Genomic DNA, 24,215 nt, shown 5'->3' with positions numbered 1-24,215 from the left:
CTGATAGAACATTTGAAGGAAAGCAGAAGCATACATGTCTGTGTTTTCTACCAGCTTTTATATTCCTTTAGAATTTGTTTTTATTTCCTGAAAGACATTTCAGAAATACTGATATATTTCCCATTAATTTGTTCAACACTATCATTCACAGTATTTTAGCAGCAGCTAAATATTTGACATGCAAGTATACAGCATGGATAATTTTTCCATCTTGAAGTTGGAATCCACAGAGTTAGACACACTAGACACACTGAATGTACAATCTATTACTTTTGTAGCTCAGTCTGGCTTGGAAGTCATTATGGAACCCAAGCCCCTTACAGAGATCCATCTTTGTCTGATAGGTGTGGGATTTCAATAGGGTGATACCACACCTGAATAAAGAGGTTTCTTAAGAGTGAAGAGTTAGAGATCACTGTTTTATTCACAAGAATACATCCAATTTACTCAATAGTAACTAAAAGTGGGCAGTCAATATGTACAGTGTATAGCCTTATCAAAATATTAAATCAATTACAAAACAAAACAACACCAAAGAAACAAACAAACAAACAAAAAAACTTCTAAGGAAACTAAAGAAAACCAAAGAACAAAAGTAATCAAAGCTCAAACCAAAATCTAAAAGCAAGAATTGTGCTAAAGAGCCTTCTTTGGCTGTCATTTAGCAGCACAGACTTACAGCCCATGGCTGTCCTTGGCAACACAGTAGAAAATAAGTTACTTCTGGTAACAATCTTCACAAGAGGAATGTAAGTAGGTCTCTTTTGTGGAGTATGGTTTTGAAAAATATGGACACCCAAGACTAAGCAGAAAACATGTTACAGAATTTAGCTCAAAGTCTTTGTGATTTTGTAGAATGATTTTCTAATTTTCCTTGATGACATATAAGGACAAGAAAAATTTACACTCTCAGAATCTTCCTGTTTTCCCAGCAGCTCTTGATGTGCCTCAGCACGTGTCTGAATCCCTCTACATGCTCACTCTTGCTGAGCCTGAGCCCAGATGAAATTAAGGGCTATTCATTGCAAGGAAACAAAAGTAAAGGAAGAAAATGCAGCAGATGATAGCCATGATTACTGGGGATGAGATGAAGTATTTGCTTTGCACACGCAGAGATCCCCCTATAGAATTTATCTTCAAAGGAGACCTTGTCCTGGTCTGTTCCATGTTCCAATTCCTGCTGGAGTATTTCACACCTGGGGCAGGAAGGAACAACGGCCCGGTTAATGTTTTTCAATTCAGCTCTACGTCCCACACTAGATCTATTCAGCTAGACAATCTATTATTATGACCTATCATCTGCTGAGGTCATTACCTGCATCCCCAAGTGTCATAGAGCACTTGGGCTTGTAATTATTTCTCAGCTTTTAAAAATGGCTAGAAACTGAGCTGTGAACTACACACCGTACTGGAGTGTAAAACAAAAACACTATATTACGCCAATAGTCCAGGTATAATATATTGAATAATAACATTGTAGCAATGTCTGAATCTGAGTTCAAGGGAGATGTGAACAACCTAGAAAACCATGTGGATGCCTTATGGGGAACCTGCCTAGAATTGAAGTGAAGGCTATGATTATTTCTCTACTGCAGGATCCTGACAGGGTTCCACTCATCAATTCCTATATCTGGAAATAACCAGAGAAAACATATCACATGAAATCCACAGGCACTGCATGGGTACAAAAATCAGAAAGAATGTGCTAACTGAAAATATTCCCATGGCTAGGAACTGAATTTTAAAAGTGATGGCCATGAAGGAATATAACAACACACCTGTATATCTAAGCCTGTTGTAGAGCACTCTGTCAAATATACAAATTATTTGTATTCACATAACACTAGCACCTTATACTTCAGCAAACTGTTTAGATTCCCCAGTTAATACTATTATAAAAATCTCCCAGGATATTTTGTAGACATAAAAAACAAATCTTAAATGGGTACATAGTGGGCAAAGCATATAGACCACTCAGTCAGTGATATGCTTTCCCCTCATGAACCAGGGTTCTTGGGACATTATTCAATCTGTCTTAGCAAGTTCCAAAGGCTCTGTAGAGTAGGCTTCTCTGCCAGCAAAGGATCTCGTGCTGGTGGTGGACTAGCCTCTCCTTCACTGTTTCAGTCTTGTCCCAAAGTAAACAGTTCCTTCCATTAGAGGCTCCCTTTATCATTGCCTGACCTATTTGGTGTCCAAAGGTATGATCCCAGAAAAATAGGAAGTCATTATAAATAGGATCCAATGGAACAATGTTCTTCAAATAATATAACTGTGTCAGGGATATTTGGAGTAATATGAGGCTAACTAGTTGAACGTCAACTACTTGCATGGATTATCTCACACTGAGCAATAGTTCATGAAAGGGCTGCATCACATAGTACATTTTGACTCTTTAGCTGATGGACATCAGGATACCATCTTCTTCTGGACTACTCTGAGGACCATTACAGACCTCATGTGCCCTAGAGACTCGGTGTATATCTACTCCTTGTTTTGGAATCTCTGGGTCAAGGGGAACTTCTTTTCTACTTTCTGAACCTTGCTTCTCAAACACCTACCTGATTTTATACTACCAGACCTGTCTGAAGGTCCTCATTTCTCCCAACACACATTTAGGCTCATTCTAACTCTGATAAAATGATTTTGAATAACAGCAATTGCAGAATGCTACACAGATAACATAGTGTGAGTTCTTTAGATTATTATGACCCTCAAGGGGCTCCTGAAACGCCCTGTTTTGCACCCCAGCTATGGGAATTCTGCTGGATGCAGGTACAGCTACAAGCAACACAATCTCTCAATGATTAGAATCCAAACCAAATTATAAGGCAAAGTTTTACTGAGTAGAGGAAGCTGGAAAGGCAATGGTAGCAAGCAATGAGAAAAAAATCTGGAATGCTGAAAAGACACAGTGAGCCACCTGACATTACAGTGGGCCTTCATAATTCTTCCAGAGCAGAAAAGGGACATAACATGGATTTTATATACTAACCTCCTCCTCAACTCTATGTACTATATTCCAATGATTTTCTCCAAAGATTTCAATGTGGTTTAATAATATGGCCCCTAGCCGGTGGAAAGTGTGACTTTACATGAGCTTTTGTGTCCTTTTTTTTTTCCTCCCTTGGGAGCTAGGTAGAGTTGCATACTAAATGGACTGCTGTATTTGATTTTTTCATGGGTGCAATCTGAAATCTCAGGGGCTTTACTAATCATGCTTGGTCGGTAGAGACGGACACAGTTGCATCTACACAAAGAGACACACAAACACATATACACACACAAACACAGTTGTATATTCAAGCATCTATACCACAAACACTTACAAGGGCATTTTGCATTACACAAACACACAACTTAGAATAAACACACCGAGTCACAGCTGGTACACACACACACACACACACACACACACCACATACCACACAAAGACTGACACAAAAACACATACATCAATGAAATTCTTGCTCTTATCTAGCATATTTTTGTTGTATGAGCATGTAGTAGGACCTATGATGTGTACAAGGCTCTTAGACTCAAGGGGGCTTTGCAGCCCTGACCTGTACTTATCTCCTCTTCAGGAACTTTTTCTATGCAGATACTTGCTGGTCCTATAAGGACATTACAATTTCTACACAGATACCCTTGACAACAGAGCACTAAATTGCCAAGAAAGAGATTTCTACCTATAGCCTCCAGTAAGCCACATTTTGACTCATCACAATCCCCTCACTAAACCTACACTGAGTCCTTTTTAGCATCCGACGAAGACTGTGACTTTTGATCATTACTCAGGAACTTTTCAACACATTACATATTATGTGATATTAAATCATCCTCAATATCAGTAAGGGAAAATCTAGTTAAATGACCTGCTGTGACATTTCTGAAATGCAGCACTCTGCACAACTCTGAGTGAGAATCTATCCTGAAACAAACACTTGTCCAAAAATATGTTTAGCAAAACAATGTCAGCAGAGTCATGCACTGTAGGCTTCTATGTAAGCTCATGGTTAAGCCAATAAGACAAGCCAGAATCTCCCAGGCAACAACTCTAAGCAGGAAAAATTATGAAATCCTATACTTATTTTAAAAATAGTAGTGTTGTTTAATGATTTGTTGGTAGTGGGCAGGAGATGAAAAGTCTACTGGACATCAAACAGGAAGTATCAGGTTTTTTGAGAGACCTAGTCCCAAAGATAAGTTAAGAATGCCCGACCTAAAGATGTACTACAGAGCAATTGTGATAAAAACTGCATGGTACTGGTATAATGACAGACAAGTAGACCAATGGAACAGAATTGAAGACCCAGAGATGAACCCAAACACCTATGGTCACTTGATCTTTGACAAGGGAGCTAAAACCATCCAGTGGAAAAAAGACAGCATTTTCAACAAATGGTGCTGGTACAACTGGCTGTTATCATGTAGAAGATTTCGAATTGATCCAGTACTATCTCCTTGTACTAAGGTCAAATCTAAGTGGATTAAGGAACTCCACATAAAACCAGAGACACTGAAACTTATAGAGGAGAAAGTAGGGAAAAGCCTCGAAGATATGGGTACAGGGGAAAAATTCCTGAATAGAACGCAATGGCTTGTGCTGTAAGATCGAGAATCGATAAATGGGACCTCATAAAATTTCAAAGCTTCTGCAAGGCAAAAGACACCGTCAATAAAACAAAAAGACCACCAACAGATTGGGAAAGGATCTTTACCTATCCCAAATCGGACAGGGGACCAATATCCAATATATATAAAGAACTCAAGAAGGTAGACTCCATAAAATCAAATAACCCCATTAAAAAATGGGGCTCAGAACTAAACAAAGATTTCTCACACGAGGAATACCGAATGGCAGAGAAGCACCTGAAAAAATGTTCACATCTTTAATCATCAGGGAAATGCAAATCAAAACAACCCTGAGATTCCGCCTCACACCAGTCAGAATGGCTAAGATGAAAAATTCAGGTAACAGCAGATGCTAGCGAGGATGTGGAGAAAGAGGAACACTCCTCCATTGTTGGTGGGATTGCAAGCTGGTACAACCACTCTGGAAATCAGTCTGGCGGTTCCTCAGAAAATTGGACATGGTACTACCGGAGGATACAGCAATACCTCTTCTGGGCATATATCCAAAAAATGCCCCAACCGATAAGAAGGACACATGCTCCACTATGTTCATAGCAGCCTTATTTATAATAGCCAGAAGATGGAAAGAACCCAGATGCCCATCAACAGAGGAATGGATACAGAAAATGTGGTACATTTACACAATGGAGTACTACTCAGCTATTAAAAAGAATGAATTTATGAAATTCCTAGCCAAATGGATGGACCTGGAGGGCATCATCCTGAGTGAGGTAACCCAATCACAAAGGAACTCTCACAATATATACTCACTGATAAGTGGATATTAGCCCAGAAACTTAGGATACCCAAGATATAAGATATAATTTGCTAAAAACATTAAGCTCAAGAGAATGAAGACCAAAGTGTGGACACTTTGCCCCTTCTTAGAATAGGAAACAAAACACCCATGGAAGGAGTTACAGAGACAAAATCTGGAAGTGTGACGAAAGGATGGACCATCCAGTGATTGCCATATCCAGAGATCCATCCCATGATCAGCTTCCAAACGCTGACACCATTGCATACACTAGCAAGATTTTGCTGAAAGGACCCAGATATAGCTGTCTCTTGTGAGACTATGCCAGGGCCTAGCAAACACAGAAGTGGATGCTCACAGTCAGCTATTGAATGGATCACAGGGCTCCCAATGGAGGAGCTAGAGAAAGTACCCAAGGAGCTAAAGGGAACTGCAACCCTATAGGTGGAACAACAATATGAAGTAAGCAGTACCCCGGAGCTCTTGTCTCTAGCTGCATATGTATCAAAAGATGGCCTAGTCGGCCATCACTGCAAAGAGAGGCCCATTGGACTTGCAAACTTTATATGCCCCAGTACAGGGGGATGCCAGGGCCAAAAAGGGGGAGTGGGTGGGTAGGGGAGTGGGGGGTGTATGGGGGACTTTTGTTATAGCATTGGAAATGTAAATGAGCTAAATACCTAATAAAAATGGAAAAAAAAAAGAATGACTACACAAAATCAGATGTCCTTAACTGGCCTTACAAAATACACACAAAGGTACAAATTGGCATAAGCACCCATAAACACACATACACAAGCACACACACACATAAAAACAAGGGAGCAAAAAACAATGAAGAATCTGTCATGCTAGAGGAACAAATATTTTAGACTATGCAGAGCAGATGTTTAAACTGCGAATTTCAACTCTAGTATTCTCACTAGAGAAATAGAAATACCTAAGGAACATTCTTCTTGGTAAGAATGAGGGGTATATATGGAGAAATTATTTCATGAATCCTCAAAACTCTCACACCAACTGAGATTGTGAGAAGCCTTTCCTACATCCCTGCCCATTCAGTGAGCTCCAGACCACAAGGCCCAGGAATGAAAACTCCAACAGCACTCAAAGAAAATAGGACTGACATGCTGTTACTCAGGCTCACTCAGTGTGAATCAAGACCTACAGGGGAAAGGGTTGGGGTGGGGGACAAAAACTTCCAAAAGGCAACAGTGAAATCCACTTATTTGTCAGTTACAATAAGCTATCATCCCTGCAATCGATGTCCTTCCTGGAATCCTACCTGATCCCCATAAAGCAAATGAGCTTCAGGACTTTTCTTCTTTCTTCAAAACTCTCCACTGATCTAAAGAAGGGCTCCAGCACAGCACCCTTCAAACTTAATATCATGTAGAGTTGTGATGTGTAATCAACTAATCTCCCCTAGTGAACTGCAGATTGTAGCAGGGCAGAAAAATTTGCTTGCTAAGCATATAGTTTCTTGAAAAAGGCTACCTCCAGAGAAAGCCTTGTAGATGATCACCTAAATAAACACTTGGAGGAGATACAGGTAAGTACCTGGATAAGTTGGTGGACTGTTACATTGGATTGTCTATGTATATGGTTAGCCATTAGGCCAATCTGCCTCTGATACACATCATCCTACCTGCTACTGCTTAGCACTTGGGATGTATGTTCTAGCTGGTCTCATCACAGAACCTGTTTTCTTCACCATAGGATGTTTCCTGGTCAGCCTGCTCTACCAGCAGCTTTCTGTTCTCATTCAGCAACATCCTTACTTTTTCCTTCAATTGATTGCATTCTTTCAGGAGGTAGGTGTGAGTGAAGCTGAACCACAAACAAACAAACAAAAAAGGTAATTCCCAGCAAGCTTCCATTTGCCTGCCACTCCTCCAAGTACTATGATACCTGCAAGGGTCCTGATCCCCAGACAGCCCCAGACTAGAGACCACAGTATACCCATCAGTCCAAAATAGAGGCAGGTCAAATCCAGGGACCAGCCACATGCCACAAGAATCAAAGGACTTCTGAAAACCCTGACACTAAGAGTGTCCCATGTATATCACAGAGGAGGAAATGTACCTCATGGTTGCTTATATGTCTGTGGTACCAGAAAACCATCAGTAGGAAGAGTGCAAATCCCCTCTGAGGGAGGAGAGGAGACCCAAAATATAAACTCTTTTGATTTTTTTCATGGATCCCAGATCTTTTAATCTGCTGTCAGAACCCTAGAAGTCAGGATTGCTTGAGATTCCCAGCATGGTGGAAATTGTTTCTATAGAGAGGATCCTGAATTTGGCAGAATAAAGACTGATGGTCTTGGACAATCTTCACACTTAGGAAAACTGAGTCCAAGAAGTACAAATCCAAGACCCTTTCCTCAAGGGAGGGCTCCTATTAAGAAACAGATAGTATAGAACTAGAGCTCTCACTTTTGTTCAAAGTCTTAGAAGGTCACAAGCATTCCCTGCCTAGTGCAGGGTCTCAGCTGTGTCTGGGACTCACCTGTAGGAATCCTTATCTTCTATGAATTCCTTGTACTTCTCAATGGTATCACTTATTGACTGTGTCATTTTTTCCATATCCAACATTGTCTTCTCATGTTGTGATTTAATGATGGTGAATTCAGTGTTCATCCTGTGGTAGAGCATGGCCCAAAGAGTAAATCATCCTCTGAACTAAGCAATCAAGTATCATGTGCAAAAAGGCTGTATCTGGACTACCCAAGCCAATTGTATCCCACATCCTTGCTCCTTTAAAGTGGGTCCTATTGGTGCTGATTAAATATCTTGGGCAGAAGACAGCAGATCCAGGGGACCAAATGGAGATGGCTGACCTTCAAGAGCTTCTTATGTGAGCCTGAAGGAATATACTAGTTCTGTGAGATGTTTCTACTAGACTGTCCCCCAGCCTTTGGTCCTTAGATATAAGGCTTTTTTCTCCTCTTCGATTTAAGGAAGGGATAATCCTTCCATCCTATTGCTACATGAATTCTCAGAGGACATAACTAGTATTTACAAAGAAAAAGGCTTTATAACACCTCCTACCCCAGGAGATTCCTATGTGATACCAAGGTAAACACAGGGAACAAAGTACCCTGATGATTAACTTGGGCCTCTAAGGACTCAACACTATCATGCCCTACAAACTGTGTATCAAACAAATCCTCAGACCCCATCAAAGGTCTCAGAACCTCAGATCCTGAACAAAACACACACAACTAATTTCACACACACACACACACACACACACACACACACACACACACACACACACACACACACACACAATTAAAATGCCAAATGAATCCAGGTAGGTTCCATAGTCTCAGAGTACAATGAGTAAAACAAGAGTAAAGCAGTAATGGCCTGCAGACATTGCACTTTTACACAGTAAGGCAGCAGTTGTGACCAGGTCCTTCCAGCTGTTGACATAACCAATCAGACTCCAAGCCCCACAAGGGCAAGTACAAAAGAGGATGACCATAGAACACACAGTACTTATCTCATGCAACAATTAAACAACTGTTAAGACTTCTTATAATGAATGTGAGAGATGACACACTCCATTATGAGAGAAAATGTGGGTTTACAGAGAGGACACAATACAGTCAAAAGGATACAGGGCATAATTTTACCTGTAGTTCAAATCAGTATTCAAGTCAATGTCCAAGATTCGAAAAAGTTCTAACCTCTCAGCATTTATCTTCCTGATATAAAATTTCATATCGTCTAGTTTATTCATATTCTTCATATGATTAGTGATGTTGCAATTTTGGAATGATGTTTTCCCAGCAGACACTGAAGATAGATAAACACAAATGCATTTGCATAGTTGATGGCCGAGGGCAGGGGAGACCATTCTGAGTCCCAAAGAGAAGGTTGAGGAAGAGAAAAGCTAGAGAAAGGATTAATCACTGAAGAAGCAGAAAGGCTATATTTGAGCTGGTCTGCTAAGCTATATTCCTCTTCCCAACCACCACTGTTGGTCACAACTAACACACACTCTTTATTACATTACCCCTTGCCCTGAAATCCATAACCTGCCTCAGATATGAAGATTTGGAGAACATTTTCAGCTCATGTCATATGTTATGCCAAGAAAACCTGAAGTTCATAGTGCTTAGCACCATCAATACCTAGTCATGTGTGTTCAAACTCAAAGTGTCTGAGACCTCAACACATGACCAGGTTAGAATCCTCCTCTGTTCTCTGCATCAGAGACGCATGTATCCTGCAATAATATAGAAGATGAAGTGCTTCAACTCCCTACCAATAAGGGACACATTGTTATTCCCATAGTCCCTTCTCAGGGCATTCTTTGACACTTTAAATGAAATTAAGTAGCGACTGCAAAAGGAACTGCAGACTTGTCAATTCCTGCCTCTGTCAAATGAATTGTCAGAAATTCTAGTCTCTTGGTCTGTCATTAAGAAAGTCCAAGGCTCCAGCTCTTAATATCTACTCAGGGAAGACTCAGCTCAAGCCTACCTGTTCCAGAAATTTCCCCCAACTCTGCCCAGGACTCACTGTGCCTTCCCCAGAATGATTTCATTCTTCTGTTTTTACAAGAAGGGATGGCAGATTCCTTCTGCCTTGGTCTTGTCTCTCCTTGATTGCCATTCTCCCTGTGAAATAGCCTGCGCAGCCAGGAAAACCTGCCTGATTGAGAACGCAAAAGGCACTGAAGGAATATCCCACAAGCAGCTTTTGTAACCACAACACAGGTGACATCACAGAAGATTCTAGTTCTCTCCTAGATACAATAGAATGTCCAAGGAAGGCATTACTGATGATGTCACTGGGAAAGGCTAAGGCCTATTTGATATCTAGTTCTCCTCAAACTGACCAGTTTCTGTTGTGCTTTTCCTGGAGCCTCTCCTGTAACCTGGCAAATACCCTATGGCAAAAATCTCTTTCTAAATTCAGAGCTTTCTCATCTGCTTCATTAGAAGACAAGTGCTTTCGATGGGAAGCATTGATTAGGACCCTGACATGCATAAGAGATTTTTGTTAGCATCCAAATCTCTAGGGATGGTGAATGTAAGAGATATTTCTCAATAATAAATATACTATCTGAGTGAATTCATGTGACACACGGTCTACTTCCCCAGGTTTTCCCTGTTTCACAAAGGCCAACATCTTTCTCCTATACCTTTAATTGTATAAAACCTGGACAATATTTTCTTACTGTACATATCTTGATAGTTGGCATTGTTCCTATATACATATCAATGTGTTTCACAAAATCTCCCATTTACAATCCCATCTTTTGCAAGGAAAAACTCCCTTTTCTTTGGAACATACAAGCTCAGTGACAGGACAATTATAAAGCTGTAAACCTTCCGTCCCATCTTCAAATTATTAACTTGCACACCCTCCCTTTCTAAATACATCCAGACAATTAAAGTGGGCATCAATGAGAAAAGGTCAACCTGGACTGTACTGCATTGTAGCGTCATAGCCATCAGTTCTCTAATATCAGTCTTCCTGAATTCCCAAGTGCAGGCATGAGGATGCTGGGGTTTTATCATAATACTCTACTCATGGCAAACATAAATCTCAGGAGGTAGGGCAAGGAGTAGAATGGCCTGAGTTCAGGTTAAACTTCAATTTTCATGGGTCCATAAGTTCAGGATGGAGTCCCTTTGGCTCTGTCATCTGAGGCTTCTGTGTTCTTATGCTGGGTGTGCTGAATGTGTGCTATAATGCAACCTGCCCTCAGAGATGCAAGATGAAAAATCATGTATATTCATGTATATCTTTTGCGGGAAGACATCTGCCTTTGACTACCACCTGGAGTCACACAATACCAACATGCAGAGCTCACAATTGAGGGGGTGGATATTGTTGATAACTTAGAAGTTGAGGGCCTTTTCTTCCAATATGGAGTCCATATTTTGGCAATGTGATTTTTCCTTTGGTTTTTCACTATCTGTGGCTTGGTTGTTTCCTGGCCTAAAGGATTCTGGATGCACCAACAAGGGGTCTACTCCATACGTGCTCTTTTTTATCAAGAAAAGGATTGTTGCAGAATCATGCCATGCCAGTAGGAAGGTCAACTAGGCTGTTCTTAGGTCCAGCTCACCTGGTAGAAGACTGAAGACCTGAGGTATCTGGGGAAAGGAAGCAGCACACAGTATCACACAGCTCCCTCTACGGCAACTGCGAGAACTGTAATAGGGTTGTTTGTTTGTTTTTTATTACAAATAAAGCTAGCCAGAGTGGGAACATGCCTTTAATCCCAGCACTCAGAAGGTTCTTTAAAAAATGTTGTTAGTATTCCCATTGTTTCCTTTGGTTTTTGTTGTTAACTCCCCCAGCTATTTGCACTGTACCTAGAACGTTAAGCCCATGCTCTGTACAGTCCTATCATTCATGTTAGTCAGGAGTGGTTACTCCTCATATGATCGATCTCATTACTCACTTTCAAATAAGGAAAACACTCACAGAGACATTAGTTACCTCGTATGGTCTCATGTAACCAACTCACCATGACTGTAGAGTGGTATCTCAATATTTTGGATTAACTTAGCTTCTGTTTTTGAGATGACAGGCCTTTGTGGAAGTCTCCATTTAGGTGGCAGAGGGCCTGGTATAGCTGAAAGAATGGCTGCCTCAGAAGGCCAAAGCTGGCCCTTCAGTGCCTCTGAACCCTGAGGCAGAAGTCTGCCAGCAACACAGGAACACATAGCCAGAGCATGTTTGGTACTGTATTATGGATGAGCCCTGAGACCAGGATGAAAAGAAGCCTCCAGATTTCTATTAAAGGTGGCATAGTCAGTTTGATGTGAGGGGAGTAATGGATTTTGGGATGCAAGTCCTCCATTTTATTCATCTTTGCTATGTCCACAGTATGTGTCAATGACACAGTCACCCTACTTTACAACATCTAGCCATTCTAGATGTTAAAGTGTTTGCCAGTGTATACATACTAGAGTTAGTAGAACAATATATTTTGCCCCATTTTGATAATACTTTAACTTTGTTTTAGTATTAATATAGTTTTTGCTCATTCACATTACATGATGCTTACTGCAACCCCACAATCACAATGTTTCCCCAAAATTCATGAACTCTTATTCTCTGATCAGATGAGGGGCAACTATCTCAGGACATCTCTTCTTCTACCAAAGTCAACTTACCCCGTCCTGTGAAAAGGTGTTGAGGTGCTGGAAATGGATGCCTTCTGCTTGGCTTTCCTCTTGCTCCATTTCCTGGATATGAGAAGTTCATACAGAACTGTCCTGGAACATGGTGCTGCATTCAGATGGTTCACAAGAAGCCCTGGTTTTGTTAATGTCCCATCAAACCCACTCCCACTAGTGTCCTAAGCCTGGCAAAGGCAATGAGACATGAGGCATCTATTTCAGGAGTTTCCAATTGTTCTCCAAGCAGCAGTACAGCAGCCCACAAAGCTGGCAAAGTTAAGTGAGGTCAAACAGGGGACCTAAGAGCATACTGCTTCTTTCATAAAGTATCTCCTAGAGGTTTACCATATCTAAACACACATAGTTTCATGAGCACTGGACACTAAAATGCTCAACATACATTGCCTTTGTCACTCAGTTTCCCCAAATATTAGAAGTCCCCAGATTTGGAGAAATTTGAAGGAAAATATATGTCCCTGGGGCTGGCAGTACCTCAAAAATGTGTGAGGACAGAGAACTGTTTGAGAATCAAAGAGACCTGGGCTGGAGAGATGGCTCAGCCATTAAAGGCGAGGCTCACAACCAAAAACATAAGAAAATCACAGAGAACAAATGCTTACCAAGATCAAAGTCGAAGCCCAATAGGAAGATCTAAATAATAAGCCACTGGGTGAAACATGAAATTACGAAGCCATAGACCACGAAGGTAAGTCTTTGGCCTTCAGGCAGATCTATTTCCAATTTTCTGAGTTACCTCCAGATTGATTTCCATAGTTGTCATAGCACTTTGCACTCCCACCAGAAATGAAGTTTTGTTTCTCTTTTCTCACATTCTCACCAGCATGTGCTTTTACCAGTTTTTGATCTTGGCCATTCTTTATTGGAAATTATACGGTCTTATACCAACCTCAGTACTGTGGTTTTCATTTCCCTGAAGACTAAGGACTTTCCACATTTCTTTAAGTGCTTCTCAGCCATTCAAGGTTCCTTGTTGTGAATTTTTTCTATAGTTCTTTATGACATTTTCAGACTGGGTTCTTTTCTTTTTGGTGTTTAGCTACTTGAGTTCTTTAGATATTTTGGAATGTAAGGTTAGTGAAATTTTGTCCCAATATGTAGGTTACCAGTTTGTCCTACTGGCTATGCCCTTTGCCTTACATGAGTTTTTTAGTTTCATGAGGTCCCATTTATCAATTTTTGATGTTAGAACCTGAGCCATCTGAGTGTATTTAGAAACTTTGCCCCTATTCCTGTGAGTTAGAAGCTCTTTCTCAATTTCTCTTCAATTAGATTCAGTGAATCTGGTTTTATGTTGAAGTCTTTGATCCACTTGGACTTGAGTTTTATTCCTGGTGACAAATATGGATCTACTTTCATTTTTCTACATACTTACTGCCAGTAGGACCAGCACCATTTATTGAAGATGCTTTCTTTTTTCCATTGTATATTTTTGGCTTCTTTGTCAAAGATCATGTGTCAATATATGTGGTTAAATTTCTGGGTCTTGAATTCTTTTTTTTTTTCTATTTTAAAATATTTTAATCTTACACTTTAAATTTTATCTTGTTTCCTGGTTTCTGGTTCAAAACCTATTATCTCATGCCCCCTCCATCTGCATCTATGAGAGAGTTCCCCACTCACACAAATACTGCTGTCTCCTTGCCCTGGCATTACCCTACACTGGGGCATTGAGCCTTCAAAGGAACAAGGGCCTCTCTTTCCATTAATGTCTGATAAGGCCATTGTCTGCTGCATACATAGCTAGAGCCTTGGGTTGCTCCATGTGTACTCTTTGATTGGTGGTTTAGTTCCTGTGAGCTCTGGGGTATCTGGTTGGTTGACGTTGTTGTTCTTCCAATTGTTGCAAATCCATTTAGCTCCTTCAGTCCTTTCTCTAACTCCTCAATTGGGGACCCTATGCTCATTCCAAAGGGTTGCTGCAAGCATCTGTCTCTGTATTCATCAGTCTCAGGCAGAGCTTCTGAGGAGACAGCTGTAGCAGGCTCCTGTCATCAAACACTTCTTGCCATCTTTGATAGTGTCTGAGTTTGGTGTCTGTATATGGGATGGATCCCCAGGTGGGAATTCTCAGGATGGCCTTTGCTTCAGTCTCAGTTCCACAGCTTGTCTCCACATTTCCTCCTGTGACTCTTTTGTTCACCCTTCTATGACATTTTTTTTATTATTCTAAATGAATTTGAAAATTGCTTTTCTAAGTATAAGAACAATTGATTTGGAATTTTGATGGGGATTGCGTTGAATCTATAGATGCATGATGGCCATTTTTACTATATTAATCCTGCCAATCCATGAGAAGGGGAGATCTTTCTATCTTCTGACATGTTCTTTGATTTCTTTCTTCAGAGACTTGAAGTTCTTGTCATACAGATATTTCACTTGCCTGGTTAGAGTCCCTTCAAGGTATTTTCTTTTGTTTGTGACTATTGAGAAGGATGTGGTTTCCCTAATTTCTTTCTCAGGGTGTTTATTTCTTGAGTAAAATAAGGATGCTAATTTGTTTGATATAATTCATATCCAGCCACTGTACTGAAGTTGTATATCAGGTTTGGCACTTCTCTAGTGGTCATTGCTTCTAACCATTTGTTGTGTGCTGACCCCTGTGGTTGAATTATGGAAAGCTGCTAACCCCTGTTGTTGGAAAGCTGGATGAAGCTCAGGAGCTGGGGGGCAACCCTGTTGGAGGACAAGAACACACAGTAAACCTGACCCTGGAGATCTCTCAGACACTGCAATACCAACCAGGCTGCATACAACAGCTGTTATGAGGCCCCCAAAATATATACAGCAGAGGACTGCCAGGTCTGGATTCAGTCAGAGAAAATTCACATAAGCCTCAAGACAATGGAGGCCCTAGAGAGTTCAAAGGTCTGGTTGGCGTGGTGGTGGGGACATCCTGTGGACACAGGGGGTTAGGGGTGGTGGTATGGCATATGGTATGGTGGTGGACCAGGAGAGGAATAAAATCTGGAGTTTAGCCTGGCGTGGTGACACACACCTTTAATCACAGCACTCAGGAGGCAGAGGCAGATAGATTTCTGAGTTCTAGGCCAGCCTGGTCTATAAAGTGAGTTCCAGGACAGACAGGGCTACACAGAGAAACCCTGTCTCGAAACAAAACAAAACAAAACAAAACAAAACAAAACAAAACAAAACAAAACAAAACAAAACAAACAAAACAAAAACAAAAAGCAAACAAACAAAAAAAATCTGGAGTTTAATATATATAAAGGAAAAAATTTTTTAAAATAGAAGAAAGAAAAAAAGAAGGAATTCTCTGGTAAAACTTTTGTGGTCAGTTAAGTATATGATCCTATCATCTGCAAATAGTGGTATTTTAACTTCTTCCTTTCCAATCTGTATCCCTTTGTCCTCCTTCTGTTGTCTAATTGCTCTGGCTAGGACTCTGAGTACAATATTGAATAGGTAGGGACTTAGAAGGCAGCCTTGTCTACTCCCTCATTTTAGTGGGATTGCTTCCAGTTTCCCTCCCTTTAGTTTGATATTGGCTACAGGTTTGTTGTATATTGATTTTACTATGTTTAGGTATGGGCCATGAATTCCTGATCTTCCCTAGACTTTTATCATAAATAGATGTTGAATTTTATCAAATGCTTTCTTAACATATAATGAAATAATCATGTAGTGTTTTTCTTTCAGAATTTTTAGATAGTGGATTATGCAGATGGATTTCTGTATATGGAACCATCCCTGCATCCATGGGATGAAGTCCACTTGATAATGACGAATGATCTTCATGATTTGTTCTTGGATTTAGTTTTTGAGAAATGAAATGCATAATTTTGCACTGGTATCCATAAGTGAAATTCAGAAGTTCTTTCTTTGGTGGGTCTTTGTGTGGCTTTGGTATCAGTGTAACTGTGGCTACATAGAGCACATTGAGTATTATTCCTTTTGTTTCTATTTTGTGGAATGGTTTGAAGGGAATATTATTAGGTCTTCTTTGAAAGTTTGAAAAAATTCTGCACTAAACACATCTGGTCCGGAGTTTTTGTTGGCTGGGAGATTTTACCCATTGCTTCTACTTCTTTAGGGGTTATAGGAGAGTTCACATGGTTTATCTGATCCTGATTTAATTTTGGTACCTGGTATCTGTTAAGATAATTGTCCATTTCATACAGATTTTCCAGTTTTGTTGACTACAGCTTTGTAGTAGTATTTGATGATTTTTTTATTACCTTGGTTTCTGTCATTATGTCTCCTTTTTCATTTCTGATTTTGTTAATTTGGATACTGTCTCTGTGCCATCAGGTTCGTCTGGATAAGGGATTCTCTATCTTGTTGATTTTGTCAAAGAATCAGCTCCTTGTTTTTTGATTCATTGTATAGTTTTTTATTTGTTTGTTTGATTGGTTGGTTGGTTGATTTCAGACCAAGTTTGATTATTTCCTGCCATCTACTCCTCTTGAGTATATTTGCTTCTGTTTGCTCTAGAATTTTCAGATGTTCTGTCAAGCTGCTAGTATATACTCTCTCCAGTTTCTTTTAGGAGGTACTCGGAGCTATGAGTTTTCCACTTAATATGGTTTTTATTGTGTCCCATATGTTTGGGTGTGTTGTAACTTTGTTTTCACTAAATTCTAAAAAGTCTTTAATTTCTTTCTTCATTTCTTCCTTGGCCAAGTTATAATTGAGGAAAGCATTGTTTAGCTTCCATGTGTATGTGGACTTTCTGTTGTTTTTGTTGTTATTGAAGACCAGCCTTAGTCCGTGGTGAAATGATAGGTTGCATCAACTTATTTCAATTTTTTGTATCTGTTGTGGTCTGTTTTGTGAATGATTATATGGTCAATTTTGTAGAAGGTGCCATGAGGTGCTGAGAAGAAGGTATAGTCTTTTGATTTAGGATGAAATGTTCTATAGATATCTGTTAAATCAATTTAGTTTATAACTTCTGTTAGGTTCATTGTGTCTCTGTTTAGATTCTGTATCCATGATCTGACCATTGATGAGAGTGGGGTACGTGAAGTCTCCCTCCAGTGTTGTGTGAGTTACAATGTGTGCTTTGATCTTTAGTAAAACTTCTTTTCTGGTTTTGGTTGCCCTTGCAATTGGATCATAGATGTTCAGAATTGACAGTTTATCTCGGTAGATTTTTCCTTTATGAATATGAAGTGTACTTCCTTATCTTTTTTGAAAACTTTAGGCTGAAAGTGGATTTTATTTCATATTAGAATGCCTACTTCTCATTTCTTGGGAACATTTGTTTGGAAAATTGTTTTTCAGCTTTTAATTCTAAGGTAGTATCTGTCTTTGTCAGTGAGGTGCATATCCTGTATGCAGCAAAATCCTGGGTGCTGTATACTTTTCGAGTCTTTTAGTCTATGTCATGTTATTTGGGAACTGAGTCCACTGATGATTGAAAACCACTCTGAAATTCCACCAGAGAACTCCTAAACCTGATAAACAGCTTCGGTGAAGTAGCTGGATATAAAATAAACTCAAACAAGTCAATGGCCTTTCTCTATACAAAGAATAAACAGGCTGAGAAAGAAATTAGGGAAACAACACCCTTCTCAATATTCACAAATAATATAAAATATCTCGGCGTGACTCTAACTAAGGAAGTGAAAGATCTGTATGATAAAAACTTCAAGTCTCTGAAGAAAGAAATTAAAGAAGATCTCAGAAGATGGAAGGATCTCCCATGCTCATGGATTGGCAGGATCAACATTGTAAAAATGGCTATCTTGCCAAAAGCAATCTACAGATTCAATGCAATCCCCATCAAAATTCCAACTCAATTCTTCAACGAATTAGAAGGAGCAATTTGCAAATTCATCTGGAATAACAAAAAACCTAGGATAGCAAAAACTCTTCTCAAGGATAAAAGAACCTCTGGTGGAATCACCATGCCTGACCTAAAGCTTTACTACAGAGTAATTGTGATAAAAACTGCATGGTACTGGTATAGAGACAGACAAGTAGACCAATGGAATAGAATTGAAGACCCAGAAATGAACCCACACACCTATGGTCACTTGATCTTCGACAAGGGAGCTAAAACCATCCAGTGGAAGAAAGACAGCATTTTCAACAATTGGTACTGGCACAACTGGTTGCTATCATGTAAAAGAATGCGAATCGATCCATACTTATCTCCTTGTACTAAGGTCAAATCTAAGTGGATCAAGGAACTTCACTTAAAACCAGAGACACTGAAACTTATAGAGGAGAAAGTGGGGAAAAGCCTTGAAGATATGGGCACAGGGGAAAAATTCCTGAACAGAACAGCAATGGCTTGTGCTGTAAGATTGAGAATTGACAAATGGGACCTAATGAAACTCCAAAGTTTCTGCAAGGCAAAAGACACCGTCAATAAGACAAAAAGACCACCAACAGATTGGGAAAGGATCTTTACCTATCCTAAATCAGATAGGGGACTAATATCCAACATATATAAAGAACTCAAGAAGGTGGACTTCAGAAAATCAAATAACCCCATTAAAAAATGGGGCTCAGAACTGAACAAAGAATTCTCACCTGAGGAATACCGAATGGCAGAGAAGCACCTGAAAAAATGTTCAACATCCTTAATCATCAGGGAAATGCAAATCAAAACAACCCTGAGATTCCACCTCACACCAGTCAGAATGGCTAAGATCAAAAATTCAGGTGACATCAGATGCTGGCGTGGATGTGGAGAAAGAGGAACACTCCTCCATTGTTGGTGGGATTGCAGGCTTGTACAACCACTCTGGAAATCAGTCTGGCGGTTCCTCAGAAAATTGGACATAGTACTACCGGAGGATCCAGCAATACCTCTCCTGGGCATATATCCAGAAGATGCCCCAACTGGTAAGAAGGACACATGCTCCACTATGTTCATAGCAGCCTTATTTATAATAGCCAGAAGCTGGAAAGAACCCAGATGCCCCTCAACAGAGGAATGGATACAGAAAATGTGGTACATCTTCACAATGGAGTACTACTCAACTATTAAAAAGAATGAATTTATGAAATTTCTAGCCAAATGGATGGACCTGGAGGGCATCATCCTGAGTGAGGTAACACATTCACAAAGGAACTCACACAATATGTACTCACTGATAAGTGGATATTAGCCCCAAACCTAGGATACCCAAGATATAAGATACAATTTGCTAAACACATGAAACTCAAGAAGAATGAAGACTGAAGTGTGGACACTATGCCCCTCCTTAGAATTGGGAACAAAACACCCATGGAAGGAGTTACAAAGACAAAGTTTGGAGCTGAGATGAAAGGATGGACCATGTAGAGACTGCCATATCCAGGGATCCACCCCATAATCAGCATCCAAAGGCTGACACCATTGCATATACTAGCAAGATTTTATCGAAAGGACCCAGATGTAGCTGTCTCTTGTGAGACTATGCCGGGGCCTAGCAAACACAGAAGTGGATGCTCACAGTCAGCTAATGGATGGATCACAGGGCTCCCAAAGGAGGAGCTAGAGAAAGTACCCAAGGAGCTAAAGGGATCTGCAACCCTATAGTTGGAACAACATTATGAACTAACCAGTACCCCGGAGCTCTTGACTCTAGCTGCATATGTATCAAAAGATGGCCTAGTCGGCCATCACTGGAAAGAGAGGCCCATTGGACACGCAAACTTTATATGCCCCAGTACAGGGGAACTCAAGGGCCAAAAAGGGGGAGTGGGTGTGTAGGGGAGTGGGGGTGGGTGGGTATGGGGGACTTTTGTTATAGCATTGGAAATGTAAATGAGCTAAATACCTAATAAAAAATAAAAAATAAAAATAAATCACAGCAAAAAAGAAAAAAGAAAAAAGAAAACCACTCTGGAAGTCATTTTGTTGGTTCCTCAGAAAACTGGACATAGTACTGCCTGAGGACCCAGCAATAACACTCCTGGGCATATACCGAAAAGATGCTCCAACATATTATAATGACACATGCTCCACTCTGTTCATAGCAGCCTTATTATAATAACCAGTAGCTGGAAAGAACCTGGATGTCCCTTAAGAGAGGAATGGATGCAGAAAATGTGATGTAATTACACAATGGAGTACTATTCAGCTATTAAAAACAATGAATTTGTGAAATTCTTAGGCAAATGGATAGAACTAGAAAATATCATCCTGAGTGAGGTAACTCAATCACAAAAGAACACACATGGTAATGCACTCACTTATAAGTGGATACTAGCCCTGAAGCTTGGAATACCCAAGATACAATTAACAGACCACATAAAGCTCAAAATAAGGAAGACCAAAATGTGGATAATTTGATTCTTCTTAGAAGGGGGAGCAAAACACCCATGGGTGGAGACAGAGAGACAAAGTGTGGAGCAGCAACTGAATGAAAAGTCAGTGAGAAACTGCCCCATCTGTCTAACCATTCCCTATAGTGTCACTACACCCAGGTGCTATTGTGGATGCCAACAAGAGCTTGCTGACCAGAACCTGGTATAGCTATCTCCTGAGAGACTCTGTCAGTGCCTGTCAAATAGTGAGGAGGATGCCCTCAGCCAACCATTGGACTGATCACAGGGACTGCAGTAGTGGAGATAGAGAAAGGACCCAAGGTACTGAAGGGTTTGGAGCCCCATAGGAGGAGCAATATGAATCAACCCATATTAACCCATATGAGCAATGTGAACCCCCAGTGATCTTAGGGACTAAAGCACTGCCCAAGAGTACATATGGAGGGAACTATTTCTCTAGCTTCATATTTTGCAGAGGATGGCTTTGTTGGTTATCAATGGGAGGAGAGGCCCTTAGTCCTGTGAAGGCTCGATGCCCCCGTGCTCAGGAATGCCAGGACCAGGGAGCTGGAGTAGGTGGGTTAGTGAGCAGGGGGAGATGGTAGGGGATTGGGAGTTTTCAGAGAGGAAACCAGAAAATGGAATAACATTTAAATGTAAATAAAGAAAATATTTAAATAAAAAATATTTTAAAAATAATAAATAAACTGAACTTCTAAATTATCCAGAGATTATGAGACTTGAGAAGGTCTTGGCTAATCTTCCTAACCTGTGTGTCCTTGTGTGATTAAGACAGGTTTCTTTGTGTGCTGGGAGGGTAGTTGAAGGAAACAATTTTAATTTTCATCTGGAGGTGGCTTATTCCCTAAGGATGAGGATGAATTCTGACCTTGTCTGTCAGGAATGGCACCGAACCATACATTGTTGTCCCGTTTCCAGGCTGCAGAGCCCCACTGGTTTCTGAGCCTTACTGGCTGTTTGCTCTTGTCTACAAACCCTGCTCTCTCTTTGGAGTAAATTGTCCCCTATTATATGTACTTAATTTTGTGTTTTGTCTTCCTACAGGATGTTGAGTAACTGCTTAAGTAGTTTCAGGACCACTAATCTTAGTGCTTTTATATAAGATTGACTGGGATTATCATTTCAAAGTCTGTATATGATCTCCAGAAATCAAAGAAAGGGAGTCAATTTGATAATCCTGTAATAAAATAACATGGGAAAGCTTAAAAACCAGTGACTGGACAAGTTAGTCATTTGGAAGAGGTGTTCATCAGCCTCTGGTTCTATCTGTACCTTCAAAGTCTACTCAAGGCTGGACTAACCTGAAGGAGTAAACACTAATCTCAGGGAGCACACAGTGGCCATGGAATACTTTCTCCAGAGATAGATTCACAGTCTATAAGGATGACGAACAGAACTGACCTGTGGAATGGGAACACTCTGGCTGTACAGTCTTATTCTGACAAAGGCTCCAGAATTCAAGATTATGAAACGTAAAACTAGAGCAAATCTGTGTGTAGGACACTATTGGCTCATCAATCCTGGGATGCACCAGGGCATACAGTAGGCACATATGTGTTGTAAGGAATCCCTACAGGAATGAGAAGACAGGATGAAGATGCCAAGATCATCCCCCTAAAGAGAAGAGCTGAGAATGTTAACTCATCACCTAATTTGTAGAAAAGTCTGTGCATTCCCTTTTAACTTCCAGCTATGCATGTGTTTTAAAAGTGAATGAGAAAAAGGCACAATGGGGAAATCCCAGCATCTTCAAGAAAACACCATTCTCTTCAATCACAGGAGAGTGGGTTAGGAATGCCTCCCCCACCCACCCACACAACTCTTCCAGGGAAAACAGAGGCTTTAGAATCTAAAGCACAGACTCACATCTAACCAATGAGAGAGGCATTCTAAGTCAGCTCATACCAGTCCACAGACACTAAATGATACAATCAGAAAACCTTTTGAGATGCAATCCTCTCCACCCTACCACCCCCTCCCCCTCCCTTTCTTTTCTCAGACAGGGTCTTTTGTAGCTCAGGAGGGTCTTGAATTCTGGATCTTCCTGGTTCAGTGTTCCCAGTACCCCAGCCTTGAGAGACATTTTTCAAACAATGTTTAACACTAGGTGTCAGGGTCTAAACTTCTGAACTTCTAAGACCATCAGAAGCCATATTACAACTATATATATATATATTTTTTTTTAAAAAAAGCCACCACTGTGGGTGTGATTGGCAAACACATTCTTGCACATTTTTTGCATTTTCTTAAACTTTACTTACATTGTGCTCTACCCTTAAAGTTTCCTTCTAATTATCTGCAAGCTGGATAACTATCTCACTCTGTCTCTCAAAAATCCCCCCACGGACGGAAAAAGTTAAGTAAGGGCTGGAGGGACATTTCTGGGGTTGTCTGGTTTTGTCCCTAAAAGACACCCAATGCCCCTGGACCCCTTGGGGCAGGCAGAGCCAAAAGCTCTTCAGAATAGCTTGGCTGCCTGGAAGCCACTGTAGGTCTCTTTTTCTGTCCAGTCTAGCAGGGTCACCGGTTTTATCTGGGGAAACTCAACTCTTAACTTTAGTTGGGCCACCAGCAGCCCCTTGCCCAGCACCTTCCTGGACCCCATGGCCAGGGCTCCCAGCTCACCTGACCACATTGTGGTGCTGGAATTCTCCTGGTGCCTCAGCACCGCCACCTCGCGGATGGTGGAGAGCTGCATGCCCTCCTCACTGGTCTGCACTCACAAGTGCTTAAGATTCACTAAGAGGCAGCCTTTCTTCAAGTTGCGGGCCTTGAACACCTTCCCTTAGGCGCCTTAGCCGATCTCCGTCACGCACTCATACTGGTGATCAGAGCGACTCAGGCTGTCCTTCTCCATGCTAGCTTCAGGCTGCCGGCGTGACACAGTGGAACAGGGGTGCGCACTCGCTGCCTTACTGGCCTCGGGGAGGCACGGAGTCGGACTCGCGGCCGCCAGGCTAGAAGGATGGACCTCAAGCACAGCAGCAATGAAACTCCGCCTAGCCAAGTCGCCACGCCGCGCCGCGCCATCATTGCAGGAGAACTCCTATCCCTCCTCTTCCCCCTCCTCAGTGATTACATGGTCCGCCCACAATCTCTGCACCTAGGAGGAGGAGACAGGAGGACAAGGAGAAAGTGTGATCAGACTGCCCGGGAGACATCCACCGGGTTCCACTAGCTCCCCTCCTCCTCCCCTCTACTCGCCCTGGCTGCCTAATCCAACTGGGTTTCTCGGAGAAAAACCAAGTTACTTTTCTTCTCCAGCAGGGCTCGTGCAGTGTTCGCGAGGAAAAGGTTGCTGGGGCCCCTCGGGGATGAGCGCCACGCGGGAAGCAGCGGGACGAGAGGGGGCGTGCCGAGCAGCCCAGAGTGTGCCTGGAGCGCGGGTGGATGGGAGGAGCC

General features: G+C 41.1%; 1 protein-coding gene across 4 annotated transcripts; it reads right to left on the bottom strand.

The window, feature by feature from the left end:
• Window positions 1-398: 398 nt before the first annotated feature.
• Gm2832 (predicted gene 2832) lies at window positions 399-24,215 on the bottom strand. Of its 4 annotated transcripts, XM_017316249.2 has the most exons (8): window positions 24,065-24,215; window positions 23,439-23,916; window positions 12,540-12,641; window positions 9,925-10,056; window positions 9,033-9,195; window positions 7,901-8,032; window positions 7,041-7,222; window positions 1,119-1,196 (listed from the first exon to the last, which is right to left on the bottom strand). In XM_017316249.2, exons 2-7 carry the CDS (start codon window positions 23,509-23,511, stop codon window positions 7,072-7,074), a joined length of 753 nt encoding a protein of 250 aa, XP_017171738.1. In that variant the 5' UTR covers window positions 23,512-23,916; window positions 24,065-24,215; the 3' UTR covers window positions 1,119-1,196; window positions 7,041-7,071. The 4 variants fall into 4 exon arrangements, with proteins under 4 accessions (XP_017171737.1, NP_001361053.1, NP_001361054.1 ...); XM_017316248.2 differs by lacking the exon at window positions 7,041-7,222 and having other exon boundaries at window positions 399-1,196; window positions 12,540-12,611; NM_001374124.1 differs by lacking the exons at window positions 7,041-7,222; window positions 9,925-10,056 and having other exon boundaries at window positions 399-1,196.

The sequence above is a fragment of the Mus musculus genome, chromosome 14 (genome assembly GCF_000001635.26).
Source record: "Mus musculus strain C57BL/6J chromosome 14, GRCm38.p6 C57BL/6J".
NCBI lineage: Eukaryota > Metazoa > Chordata > Mammalia > Rodentia > Muridae > Mus > Mus musculus.
This window is presented reverse-complemented; position numbering and strand designations above follow the sequence as displayed.